Source organism: Pan paniscus, chromosome 19 (genome assembly GCF_029289425.2).
Source record: "Pan paniscus chromosome 19, NHGRI_mPanPan1-v2.0_pri, whole genome shotgun sequence".
Taxonomy (NCBI): domain Eukaryota; kingdom Metazoa; phylum Chordata; class Mammalia; order Primates; family Hominidae; genus Pan; species Pan paniscus.
Genome location: NC_073268.2, coordinates 23265766 through 23280074, shown reverse-complemented (window position 1 = coordinate 23280074; position 14309 = coordinate 23265766). Strand labels below are relative to the sequence as shown.

Sequence of the window (14309 nt, the reverse complement as noted above, 5' to 3'; positions counted from 1 at the left end):
GGAGTCTTACTCTGTCACCTAGGCTAGGGTGCAGTGTCACCATCTTAGCTCACTGCAACCTCCTCCTCCTGGGTTCAAGCCATTTTCCTGCCTCAGCCTCCCAAGTAGCTGGGATTACAGGCTTGTACCACCATGCCTGGCTAATTTTGTATTTTTAGTAGAGACGGGGTTTCTCCATATTGGTCAGGCTGGTCTTGAACTCCCGACCTCAGGTGATCCACCCGCCTTAGCATCCCAAAGTGTTGGGATTACAGGCGTGAGCCACTGCGCCAGGCCAATTTTTTTTTTTTTTTTTTTAAGACACAGTCTCACTCTGTTGCCCAGGCTGAGTACAGTGATCATAGCTCACTGCAGCCTCCAACTCCTGGTCTCAAGGGATGCTCCCACCTTGGCCTCTCAAAGTGCTGGAATTGCACCCAACCAAAAAATCCATTCTTAATCTTAGCAACTCTATCATTTTTTTCTGTTTTTCTCAATCATTAATCTCCGATTTTATTATTTTTCTTTCTTCCTTATTTTCCTTGATTTTGTGGCTCTTTTTCTAACTTCTTGACTTTAAAGATTCACACATTTATTTTAATTCCTTTGTTTAATAATGAATGTTTTGTTTTATTTTGTTTGAGATAGGCTCTGGAGTGCACCAGACCCTATCACCCAGGCTGGAGTGCACTAGTGCAATCTGATCATAGCTCACTGCAGCCTCCAACTCCCGGGCTCAAGCAATCCTCTCGCCTCAGCCTCCCAAGTAGCTGGGACCTCAGGTTCATATTGCCACACCTGGCTTTTTTTTTTTTTTTAAGTAGAGACAGGGTCTCACTATGTTGCCCAGGCTGGTCTCAGACTCCTGGGCTCAAGTGATCCTCTTACCTCAGCCTCCCAAAGTGCTGGGATTATTGCCGTGATCCACCATTACCTGCCATGAATACTTTTTAATGCTCTAAATTAGATTTGGACCAGGCGCGGTGGTTCACGCCTGTAATCCCAGCACTTTGGGAGGCCAAGGTGGGCAGATTGCTTGAACCTAGGAGTTCGAGACCAGCCCAGGCAACATGGCAAAATCCTGTCTCTACTAAAAAACAAAAAAAAATTAGCCAGTGCAGTGGTGTGTGCCCGCAATCCCAGCTGCTCAGGAGACTAACAGGGGAGAATCACTTGAGCCCAGGAAGCCGAGATTGTGCCACTGGACACCAGCCTGGGCAAAGGGAGTGAGAGAGAGCCTGTCTCTAAATTAATAAATAAGATTTGGCACCATTTCTTTTGTTTTGTTTTGTTTTGTTTTGTTTGAGATAGTCTCACTCTTGTCACCCAGGCCAGAGTGCAATGGCACAATCTCAACTCACTGCAACTTCCACCTCCCAGGTTCAAGCAATTCTTCTGCCTCAGCCTCCCGAGTAGCTGGGATTACAGGCACGCGACACCGTATTCAGCTAATTTTTTGTATTATTAGTAGAGACGGGGTTTCACCATGCTGGCCAGGCTGAGGCAGAAGAATCACTTGAACCCGGGAGGCGGAGGTTGCAGTGAGCCAAGATCGTACCACTGCACTCTAGCCGGGGCAACAGAGTGAGACGCTGTCTCGAAAAAAAATAAAATAAAATAAAAAATAAATAAAAATATAAAAATTAGCCGGGTGTGGTGGTGAGCACCTGTAATCCTAGCTACTCGAGAGGCTGAGGCAGGAGAATCGCTTGAACCCTGGAGGCGGAGGTTGCATTGAGCCGAGATCGTGCCATTGCACTCCAGCCTGGGCAACAAAAGCGAAACTCTGTCTCAAAAAAAAAAAAAAAAAAAGGCCGGGTGCAGTGGCTCACACCTGTAATGCCAGCACTTTGGGAGGCCAAGGCGAGTGGATTGCCTGAGGTCAAGAGTTCGAGACCAGCCTGGCCAACATAGTGAAACCCCGTCTCTACTAAAAATACAAAAAATTTGCTGGGCGTGGTGGCAGGCACCTGTAATCCCAGCTACTTGGGAGGCTGAGGCAGAAGAATCACTTGAACCCAGGAAGCGGAGGTTGCAGTGAGCTGAGATCCTGCCATTGCACTCCAGCCTGGGCAACAGAGCGAGACTCTGTCTCAAAAGAAAAAAAAAAAAGAATGAAGTTCTGATGTATACTACAACATGAATGAATCACAAATGCATCATGCTAAGTAAAATAACCCATACACAAAAGGCCGTATATTGTATGATTCCAATTAAATGAAAGTCTCAGAATAGGCAAATTCTTGGAGACAGAAAGTAGATTTGTGGTTTCCAGGGAAAAGGGGGAATGAGGAATGACTGCAAATGGGTGTGGGGTGATGAAAGTGTTCTGAATTAGATAATGGTGATAGTTGCACAAATGTGTGAACTAAAAGCCACTGAAGCTGGGCTTGGTGGCTTGCATCTCCAGTCCTAGCTACTTGGGAGGCTTAGGTGGGAGGATCATTGAGCCCAGAAGTTAGAGAATAGCCTGTGCAACACAGCAAAAAACCTGTCTTTGGCTGGGCACAGTGGCTCAAGTCTGTAATCCCAGCACTTTGGGAGCCCAATGCAGGAGGATCACCTGAATTCAAGACCAGCCTAGGCAATATAAGAAGACCCCAGCCAGGCGCAGTGACTCATGCCAGTAATCCCAGCACTTTGGGAGGCCAAGGCGGGCAGATCACTTGAGGTCAGAAGTTCGAGACCAGCCTGACCAACACGGCGAAACCCTGTCTCTACTAAAAATACAAAAAATTAGCCAGATGTGGTGATGGGCGCCTGCAATACCAGCTACTTGGGAGGCTGAGGCAGGAGAATCACTTGAACTCGGGAGGCGGAGGTTGCAGTGAGCTGAGATCATACCACTGCACTCCAGCCTGGGTGACAGAAGAAGACTCCGTCTCAAAAAAAAAGAAAAAAAAAAAAGAACTTGTCTCAAAAAGAAAGTAAATAATGTAGAAGCCACTGAAGTGTATACTTTCAAAGGGCAAAAGGTATGGTATATAAACAATATCTAAATAAATGGCTTTTTTTTTTTTTTTTTTTTTTTGGAGACAGTCTCACTCTGTTGCCCAGGCTGGAGTGCAGTGGTCTGATCTCGGCTCACTGCAACCTCTACCCCCTGGATTCAAGCAATTCTCCTGCCTCATCCTCCTGAGTAGCCACAGGCATGCGCTACCACTCCCAGCTAATTTTTGTATTTTTATTGGAGACGGGGGTTTCACCATGTTGGCCATGCTGGTCTCGAACTCCTGATCTCAAGTGATCCGCCTGCCTCAGCCTCCCAAAGTGCTGGGATTACAGACATGAGCCACTGCGCCTGGCTAAATGGCTTATTAAAAAAAAAAAAAAAAAAAAGAATTGCATCATTTCCAAAGCTGGCTGGGTGGGCACATTATGAGCAGGGGTGTTGCCCTTGCCACATGGCAGCATCTCTCTGGCTCGTGGACAGAAATGACCTCTGCCCTCTGCCAGGGATCATTTGGAATCAGGTGGGTTTATGTATGCAGCAAAACTTCAGTAAAGCTTGAAGAAACGCACTGATCCTTCTACTTTCTCTGAAATAACGTTCTCAATAGCGAGGTCATAGGCATAACCAGCCATCCAAACCTCCCCCACGGCCCCTTGAGCCCACCGTGTGTCACTCCAACCCACCCCACTCCTGGGCTCAATAGACAACAAAGAAAAGGGAAGAGAAAGAACAAAGACCCCCTCGATCACCATTGTGTCCCCAGGGTCAGTACAGTGCCTGACACAAAGCAGGCACTTGGAAAATTTGTGTTGAGTAAACAGATGCATGGATGAATGAGTGAATGAAAGAGTGAAAGCACACGGTCTCTAAGCAGGCAGGAGGGTCTGGGATGACGGGCCCTGGTGGAGGGGCTGACACTGAATGGGGTGACAGAACCTCCAGCGATGGAGGAAAGGAGGAAAGGACGGAAGGGGGACTTAGGCAGCTGTGTTCACGGTGGGGAAAAGGGGGCTGACGTCAAATGACCTTGGGAATGAAAGAGAAATGATTCACTACAGTTGCCAGTAACAACCAAGCTGCAGAATATTAATTTGCAATTGAATCAACTGGTCACTTCCGGAAACTTCCTGTCGGTTTTTGCAGGGAGTGGCAGGAGCTGAGGAAGGGGTCGGGGTGGCCTGTCAGGGACCTGGGACCAGCCTGGCAGGTTCAGAAGCAGGACAGGGGCAGTCATCTATGTGCATCACACAGAACTGAGATGACAAACCCTGGGAGGGGTAGGCGGGCTGGGAGGAGCCAGACAGTGGAGGAGCTGGAGGTCACAGTGAAGACAGATTCAGCAGGAGCGAGGCTTCTGGAGAGGGTGGGATGGGAGGCTGTGGGCCGAGAAGAGGCAGCAGCACATGGAGTCCAAGACACGGGGGTTCCCCAACTCAGCTCCCTCACCTCCTACCTGTTGGGCCGGGGATGAGCCATTCAGCCTGGAACACACCCGAATAAAGACTCCTCTCATCCTCTCACAGAGGGGCCTTTAGGATTATTTTTCCTAGTTAAAACCACTGTTAGGCCAGGCATGGTGGCCCATGCCTATAATCCCAGCGCTTTGGGAGGCCAGGAGGGAGGATCACTTGAGGCCAGGTGATCCAAATACAAAGCCTGGCCTGAGAACCACCGCTTCGAAGGCACAGGTGGGCATCAGAGGAGAAAAGGAGAGAGGAGGCTCAGGAGAGAAGCAGAAGCCAGAGTAAGGGTAGCCACTACTCTCTGTCCTTGACAGCCCAGCCTGGGCCCAGGGGTGGTGGGCAGCCTCTCCAGCCCAGTCTGCAAGCAGCTTGCAGGCTGCCCTCTTGGCCCTGCCATGTCACCACTCTCAGACAGCAGCTGAGGCCAGAACCCAAGAACCCACCTCCCCCTACCTAGCCCCCTACCCCAGGGGGGATCATGGATGCCCTCATTGATGCAAACACCTTCCAGGTGTCACTGTTTGTCCCCAGAACCACCACATCCTCCAAAGCCCTGGTTGCCTGGGCCAGAATGATTGAGTCGTCATCAAGCTCTTCCTTTTCTGCCATCAATAACCAATTAGGAAGCCAAGGCACTGCCTCCCTGACAACGGTTTGCAGCTCATCAATAGTGATCTGTTTCCCAAAGCCAGCCCTGGCAGGCAGGAGTGTGCCCGGGTCCACTGAGAAGCCTCTCCCTCCTCAGGGAACAGTCTCCTCCACAGGGGACCCTTGTTATTCTGTTACTCTTTTTTTTTTTTTTTTTTTTTTTTTTTTTTTTGAGACAGAGTTTCACTCTGTCTCCAGGCTGGAGTGCAGTGGCACAATCTCAGCTCACTGCACCCTCTGCCTCCCAGGTTCAAGCAATTCTCCTGCCTCAGCCTCCCAAGTAGCTGGGACTACAGGCACACACCGCCATGCCCGGCTTTTTTTTTTTTTTTGTATTTTAGTAGAGACAGGGTTTCACCATGTTGCCCAGGCTGGTCTCGAACTCCTGAGCTCAGGCAATCTGCCCACCTTGGCCTCCCAAAGTGCTAGGATTACAGGCGTGAGCCACCACACCCGGCCATGTGTTACTCTTTTATGCCCCTAGAATCTAAACTCCACCAAAGCAATGAAAGGGTCTGTCCTGTCATAGTCACCTCTTTTTTTTTTTTGAGACAAAGTTTCGCTCTTGTTGCCCAGGCTGGCGTGCAATCGCACAATCTCAGCTCACTGCAACCTCTGCCTCCCATGTTCAAGCAATTCTTCCACCTCAGCCTCCCAAGTAGCCAGGATTACAGACGTGCACCACCATGCCCGGCTAATTTTGTACTTTTTAGTAGAGACAGAGTTTCATCATGTTGGTCAGGCTGGTCTTGAACTCCCAAACTTAAGTGATCCGCCCACCTCAGCCTCCCAAAGTGCTGGGATTACAGGCGTGAGCCGCTGCACCCAGCGCTGTCATATTCACCTCTTATCCCCAAGTAGCCTCATCTGTACCCTAGCTCACAGCAGGTGCTCAGTAATTGGAATGAATTTGGAATATTCGGATGGTCAAAATAACTCAAAGAACAGCTCCCTTCATTGTATTTGAAAATTTACATGGAAATTCATGCTGGGCCAGTTTTTACTAAACAAAAACCTTCACAAGGCTGTGATCCCTTGTATCCAGTTTTGATTGCTACCATAATAAGTCACCACAATTTAGAAGCTTAAAACAACAGCAATTTATTCTCTCGCGGTTCTGTAGGTCAGAAGTCCTGGTACAGAGTGGCTCACGGGGTCCCCTGATGAGGATCTCCCAAGGCCACAGTCAGGTCGGCAGGGCTGCATTTCTTTCCGGAGGCTCCAGGGATGAATCCACTTCCAAGCTCATCCAGGTTGTTGGCCAGATTTCATTCTTTGTAGTTGCGGGGCTGACATTCCTCTTTCCTGGCTGTCGGTGGAGAACCTCTCAGCTCCTCAAGGCCACTGCTTTCCTCGTCCTGTTGCCCTCCTGCCATCTTCAGACCAGCAATTGCTTGTGGAGTCCTCATAACTCCAGCTCTCCGACCTGACCTTCAGCCACATCTCTTCTGCCTCTAGCTGAAGAAAGTTAAGGGCTATGTGATTACACTGGGCCCAGTCAGATAATCCAGCATAAACTCCCTAATTTTTTTTTTCAGAGACAGGGGTCTCACTGTGTTGCCCAGGCTGGTCTCAGACTCCTGGGCTTAAGTGATCCTCCTGCCTCAGCCTCCAGAGTAGCTGGGACTACAGGCATGCACCACTGCACTTGGCATAAGCTCTCTATTTTAAAGCCAGTAACCTTAATCACACCTGCAACGTCTCTTTTGTTATGTAATCGCATATTCACAGGTTCCAAGGATTGGGGCAGGAACATCTTTGGGGACATGATTTTTCTGCCTGCCACATTCCTACTGGGAGGATAGAGACCTAAGTTTCAGACCCACCTCTCCTTTTTGGTGTGTGGACTCAGGATGGGGATTGCTTCACCTGTCTAAGCCTTAGTTTCTACTTCTTCTTCTTTTTTTTTTTTTTTTTTGAGACAGCGTCTCGCTCTGTCTCCCAAGTACAGTGGCACAATCATGGCTCACTGCAACCTCACCTCCCCGGCTCAAGCAATCCTCCCACCTCAGCCTCCCAAATAGCTGGGACCACAGCCACGCACCACCACACCCAGCTAATTTTTGTATTTTTTGTAGAGATGGGGTTTTGCCATGTTGCCCAGGCTGGTCTTCAACTGTTGGGCTCAAGTAATCTGCCGGCCTCGGCCTCCCCAAGTGCTGGGATTACAGGCGTAAGCCACCGTACCCATCAGTTTCTTCTGAAGAAGGGGTTCACACTAGCACTTAGGTCCTAGGATCATGGTGAAGAGTGATTGCATTCATTCATGCTAGGAGCTTATCAGTGCCTGGTACACGGCATTGTTATCGTTGTGATGACAGGGGCAGGGCCCACACACCTGCACCCTCGAGGGGGATGGAGATGGGTCCCAAGGTCTGGGATCTGGTCTTCAATTTGGTAGGCCCAGAAATTGAATTTTCTGCTCACCCAGCTAGTCGGTGTTAGAGCCATGATTCAAACCCTGGCCTCACCAGTTCCAAAACCCCCTATACACCAGGAGGTCCAGCTTCCATAGACTCTATCCCTGCTGCCTCTTTCAGTGGCAGTTGGGCTGATGTCCCTCTGAGTCACAGCTGGCAGGAGGGAAACCTTTGGATTCACAGAGTGATATGCTTAGGGAATTACCCTCCTTTAAGCCTTGGGGGAGGAGAACTCCCCCAAGTGTATAAAGTGTGTGCACAGACCTTGTCACCTCTTCCCTTCACTGCAGCCCTATGAGGTACAAATGAATGATTCCTATTTCCAAATGTGGTTAATTGAGACCCAGAGAGGATGGGGGAGAAGATGCAAAATGGATTAAATACCTGCGATATTCTCTTTTGTTTGTTTGTTTGAGACAGTCTCACTGTGTCACCCAGGCTGGAATGCAATGGCACAATCTTGGCTCACTCCAACCTCCACTTCCTGGGTTCAAGCGATTCTCATGCCTCAGCCTCCCAAGTAGCTGGGATTACAGGCACGTGCCGCCACTCCCAGCTAATTTTTGTATTTTTAGTAGAAACGGGGTTTCACCATGTTGTTCAGGCTGGTCTCGAACTCCTGACCTCAGGTGATCTGCTTGCCTTGGCCTCCCAAAGTGCTGGGATCACAGGCATGAGCCACCGCACCCGGCCAAATACCTGCAATGTTTTGAGCACCGTGCAGGGCGCTTTATGTACATCACCTTCACGAGACCCTCCTCCCCAAGTTACTTTCCTCATTTCCTAGAGGAGAAAACAGCTCAGAGCAGGAGAGAAATATGCTCAAAGCTCAACAGCTGGAAAAAGACAGGACCAGGAAACCCTTCCTTTTCCATCAGACGAGGTCCCCTCGTGAGGAGAACGTGCAGTCTGTGACTGGGGTGCTCCTCAGGGTCAAGGATGCTCATCTCTGAATGCAACCCTTCCCCTGCAGACCTGGCAGGGTCTGCAAATAGTGACATTCTTTTTTTTTTTTTTTTTTTTTTTTGAGACAGAGTCTCGCTCTGTCGCCAGGCTGGAGTGCAATGGCATGATCTCAGCTCACTGCAACCTCTCTGTGCCTCCCAGGTTCAAGCAATTCTCCTGCCTCAGTCTCCCGAGTAGCTGGGATTACAGGCGCCCGCCACCATGCCCAGCTAATTTTTGTATTTTTAGTAGAGTCAAGGTTTCACCATGTTGGCCAGGATGGTCTCGATCTCTTGACTTCGTCATCCACCTGCCTCAGCCTCCCAAAGTGCTGGGATTACAGGAGTGAGCCACCACGCCTGGCCAAATAGTGACATTCTAACCATTGCCTGTGGAATAGGAGACATGCTTCTATTGGTTGAAATTGTCATCCCTCATGTAACCAGCCTGGGGAAGAACATTCAAGGGGGCATAACCCACTCCATGGGCACATACTGAGTCTTGGGCTCTGGTACAACCAGGGTTCTACTGAAAACTTATCATTTCCCATTAGTGTTACCATAGCAACACGAATGTCTTCATTCATTCCCCTAGTGTATGAACAGAGCTACACCCACCCCACCTGTTCTCCCAAGCCCCCTCAAAGTCCTTTCATCTCTGAGATTCTGTGATTCAATTAATTATCAGCAATGCCTGCACTGCTTTTTGTCATTTTCATTTATTCCATCTGCTGAGTCACCGTGTCCTGCTCTAGATGAGAGTGGTTATTCACAACGGTTATTCAGCCATCGGTTGCCATGGACACCGCACAGCCTGCTTCCTTCATCACCCATTAATTCTCAGCAAGGCTGGCTGTAAGCATGGGTACCACTGCAGTTACCCAATACCCAAGGGGATCAAACTCTCCCAGAAAAGGAGGGGGCCCAATGACGCATGAACAGGAGCAAAATCTCTGCTCTCAACAGTGGAAAAATAAAAAACAGCCAACGGCTCATTACATCTGGTCACACCATGTGGAGGCAGCAGTTTATCAAATAAGTCAACAAGGTACCATTTTGTTTTCTGGTCCATCTTTGGCAAATGCTTTAGTCTGTTTGCTAACCATGTGAAGGTATATTTTGATACTGAAAAGTTGTTGGCTGGGCATGGTGGCTCACGTCTGTAATCCCAGAACTTTGGCAGACTGAGCTGGGCCAATCACGAGGTCAGGAGTTCGAGACCAGCCCGCCCAACATGATGAAACCCCATCTCTACTAAAAATACAAAAAATTAGCCAGGCGTGGGGGCGTGCGCCTGTAATCCCAGCTACTAGGGAGGTTGAGGCAGAAGAATCGCTTGAACCCAGGAGGCGGAGGTTCCAGTGAGCCGAGATCACACCACTGCACTCCTGCACTCCAGCCTGGTGACAGAACTAGACTTTGTCTCAAAAAAAAAAAAAAGTTGTTATGCAGATTACTAGCTCCCCTTGAAAGCAAAATGAAGGAGGCTTCAAAGGCAGGACCCTCCAGGAATTGGTTCTGCATAGGGGGTTTGCAAGTGGTGGTGCATGGGCAGCTGACCTAGAAGACACGGGGCAGCTACAAGCCAAACCCAGCCCAGCACAGAGGGCCTAAGGAGAAGAAGGCACCGAGGGTGTTCCATGGTAGGGGGAGGGTGAAAGGACTTCAGAGGTGACCAGGATGTGAGCCACTAGAAGGAGAGAACAGGGCCATCAGCCCACAACCCATTGCTCCTGGTAACACGTTATGTTTGCAGAGTCCAGTGGAGGGGACGGGAAATCAATACATCACCCCACATCCACACGCTTGCCAAACATCGGTGGATGGCGAAATCCACTTTCCCTGAATCTAAGCCCATCGGGTTCACTCCCTCACCTACCACCACCCACAAAGGTCCCTATGTAGTTCGAGAGATAAGTGCCAGGCCTCTGACCCCCAGGATATGGTGGGGAGCATTGCTCCTGACCCAGGGAGCTTGGTTCCTGCCCCTCAGGTACAGCTGGAGAGCTGCCGCCACCCCGCTCCAGCCCCTCACCATGAAGGTCAACTCCCCTATCCTTCCCCCACATCCTGGATGACTGACTGACACTAAATGAAAGGGCGGGGCAGGGTGATGGGCTGTACCTGTGCCCCACCCCATTCCTCTCGCCTGGACTCATATGGCAGGGTAGGGGCGGGGTGGGGGGGACAGTTGGGAGGGACCTTGAGGGCTTTATAAGACAGGCCTGGAGCATCAAGCAGAGCAGAGACCTGAGAGGCACCAGGCCCAGCCGCGGCACCACACACCTCCCAGCTCTGCAGGTGAGAAAACCCAGGAGGAGAGGGGAGAGGCTAGGAAGTGGGTTGACAGGTCCTCTCCCCCATCAAGGTACCAGGCCACTGGCCAGAGTCTGGGGCTCACCCCTTGGGGTCTCCAGAGCTGGGACCCTTTCTTTATCCCAGGATGGAACTAGGTCTTGGCTCCAGTACCTACCCTGGTATTCCCAGCCTTGCCTTCCACCTGCCCTTCTGCCGCAGCCGGGGCCCTGCCCTTAGCCTATCCCTTCACACTCTTCCCAGCCCTGGGAGGTGAGGAGGACTGGGGTTCTTCTCCTTTCTCTCAGACAAGAAAACTGAGGCCCAGAGGCAAGATGTGACTTGCCCAAAGTCACAGGGATTATTAGGCAGGGCTGGGATAGGAATCCACAGCTCCTGGATCCCACTTCAAGCCCTTTCCTAGACCAGTGCCATCCAAAAGAACGTCTTATGATGCAGGAAATGGTCTTCATCTGCACTGTTCAATATGGTAGCCACTAGCCACGTGTGCGCTTGAAATGGGGTTAGTGTAAGGAAGTTTTTGTTGTTGTTGTTGTTTGTTTTTTTATATAGAGTCTCGCCGTGTCACCCAGGCTGGAGTGCAGTGACGTGCAACCTCTGCCTCCCAGGTTCAAGCAATTCTCCTGACTCAGCCTCCCGAGTAGCTGGGATTACAGGCGCCTGCCACAACACCCAGCTAATTTTTCATATTTTTGGTAGAGACAGAGTTTCACCATGTTGGCCAGGCTGGTCACAAACTCCTGACCTCAAGTGATCCAACCCCCTCAGCCTCCCAAAGTGCTGGGATTACAGGTGTGAGCCACTGCACCTGACCATAATTTTTTAATTTAATTAATTTAAATGTAAAGAGCCACATGTGGCTGGTGGCTATAGCACTGAACAACACATGTAGTTAGCATCTGACAATACAGCTCCAGATCACTGATTTTTCAAACATTTCTTCAGCAGCAGAATTCTTTTCTTCCAAAGAAAACCTAACAGAAAACCTGATTATGAAAAACTTAATGGCCAGGCACCGTGGCTCATGCCTGTGATCACAACACTTTGGGAGGCTGAGGCAAGCAGATTGCTTGAGCTCAGGAGTTCCAGACCAGCCTGGGCAACATAGTGAGACCTCATCTCTACTAAAAATAAAAACAAAAAAATTAGCTGGGCATAGTAGTGCACACTTGTAGTCCCAACTACTCAGGAGGCTGAGGTGGGAGGATCTCTTGAGCCCAAGAGGTCGAGGCTGCAGCGAGTCAGGATCACGCCAGCCACTGCATTCCAGCCTGGGAGACAGAGCAAGATTCTGTCTCACAAAAAGAGAAGAAAAAAAGAAAAACTTAAAAGCAGTACAGTATTTTATTAATACAAATGTATTCTGACAAGAGAAAATTTTTATCATTTTCTTATGATAAAGCCAATCAGAATAGTGAGACCAAAAGAATACAAAAATAGTGAGTCCAGGGAATAGATGAGCATTTGAATTTTATGTTTGTTTGAGATTCCAGTTTAGTTCTGTATTATGTTTTCCCCAAACTTGATTCACCCTGATACATAATTGCTAATGGTGACAGCTTAATTTTTTCTTAACTGCTTCATTATAATCACAGGATATTCCTCAGTTAAGCAAAAATGACAGGAGAACCTTTCCTCTCAGGGCTGCACAAAAATCAGTGTGAGCTGGCCACGCATTGAATGTGCTGCAGTCTCCATAGTGATAACATGCGGTCTGTAACACAGTTGGATGTCCATGTTCCTTTGGTATTACTATTTAAAAGTTTCACTTTTTGCTTTTGTTTTTTTGAGACAGGGTCTCACTCTGTCGCCCAGGCTGGAGTGCAGTGGTGCAATCTCGGCTCACTGCAACCTCCACCTCCCCGGCTTAAGTGATCCTCCCACCTCAGCCTCCCAAGTAGCTGGGAATACAGGTGCATGCCACCATGCCTGGCTAATTTTTGTATTTTTTGTAGAGATGGGGTTTCGGTATGTTGCCCAGGCTGGTCTCAAACTCGTGGGTTCAAGGGATCCATCCTCCTCAGCCTCCCAAAGTGCTGGGATTACCATGCCTGGCCTAAAAAGTTCACTTTAAATAACAAGTCTTGGGCCAAGCATGGTGGCTCACATCTGTAATCGCAGCACTTTGGGAGGCTGAGGCGGGAGGATTGCTTGAGCCCAAGAGTTCAAGACTAGCTTGGTCAACATGGTGAAACCCTGTTTCTACAAAAAATACAAAAAAAATTAGCTGGACGTGGTGGTGCAAGCCTGTAGTCCCAGCTCTTCTGGAGGCTGAGGTGGGAGGATCACCTGAGCCCAGGAGGTAGAGGCTGCAGTGAGCAGTGATTGCACTACTGCACTGCAGCCTGGGCGACAGAGTGAGACCCTGTCTCAATAAATAAATAAATTACATTACTTAAACAGCTACAGAACCACTAACATGGCCTCAAATTCTGCAGAACAGAACCTAGGGAAACCATTGCCCTAGGATTTGACTTTCTCCAATAGAAGCAGTGGCTGTAATCGGGGTAGGTAAAGAGAAAAAACACAAGACTTTGGGGCTGGTGTGGAACTGGCAGAAACTGGAGAACTGATCTGAAGAAATAGTCCACAACTCCACACAGAATTGCAGACTCACCCAGGTGCGGTGGCTCACGCCTGTAATCCCAGCATTTGGAAGGCCGAGGCGGGTGGATCACCTGAGGTCAGGAGTTCGAGACCAGCCTGGCCAACATGGTGAAACCCCCATCTCTACTAAAAATTACAAAAATTAGCCAGGCATGGTGGCACGTGCCTATAGTCCCAGATATTCTGGAGGCTGAGGCAGGAGAATCACTTGAACCCGGGAGGCGGAGGTTATAGTGAGCCGAGATCCCACCACTGCACTCCAGCCTGGGCAACAAGAGTGAAACTCTGTCTAAAAAAAAAAAAAAAAGAAAGAATTGCACACTCATCAGCAGGTAGAGGCCTGGAGCCACATGGTTCAGTCCCCTGCCTCTGGGCCTGTGTGGGGACAGCCTCACCCTTAAGCTAGTCCCTTCTCCCCTTTGCAGACGAGATGCAGCGACTATGTGTGTATGTGCTGATCTTTGCACTGGCTCTGGCCGCCTTCTCTGAAGCTTCTTGGAAGCCCCACTCCCAGCAGCGAGATGCACCCTTAGGTACAGGGGCCAACAGGGACCTGGAGCTACCCTGGCTGGAGCAGCAGGGCCCAGCCTCTCATCATCGAAGGCAGCTGGGACCCCAGGGTCCCCCACACCTCGTGGCAGGTAGGAGCTGCTGACTGCCCTGCTTGCCTCACTTGGCCAGGTTTGGCCAAGGTCTCCCCAGACTGGCTCTGACTTCAGTTCCTGGAAGGTAGACATCCTTCCCCCATTCTCGCCTCTCTCACCTCCTCAGACCCGTCCAAGAAGCAGGGACCATGGCTGGAGGAAGAAGAAGAAGCCTATGGATGGATGGACTTCGGCCGCCGCAGTGCTGAGGATGAGAACTAACAATCCTAGAACCAAGCTTCAGAGCCCAGCCACCTCCCACCCCACTCCAGCCCTGTCCCCTGAAAAACTGATCAAAAATAAACTAGTTTCCAGTGGATCAATGGACTGTGTCA

The 14309-nt window shown here is 49.8% G+C and overlaps 1 protein-coding gene across 1 annotated transcript; it reads left to right on the top strand.

Moving 5' to 3' along the window:
- Positions 1–9309: 9309 nt before the first annotated feature.
- On the top strand, positions 9310–14293 carry GAST (gastrin). Its single transcript, XM_034943325.1, has 3 exons — positions 9310–9455; positions 13756–13971; positions 14102–14293. Exons 1-3 carry the CDS (start codon positions 9335–9337, stop codon positions 14194–14196), a joined length of 432 nt encoding a protein of 143 aa, XP_034799216.1. The 5' UTR covers positions 9310–9334; the 3' UTR covers positions 14197–14293.
- Positions 14294–14309: the final 16 nt, after the last annotated feature.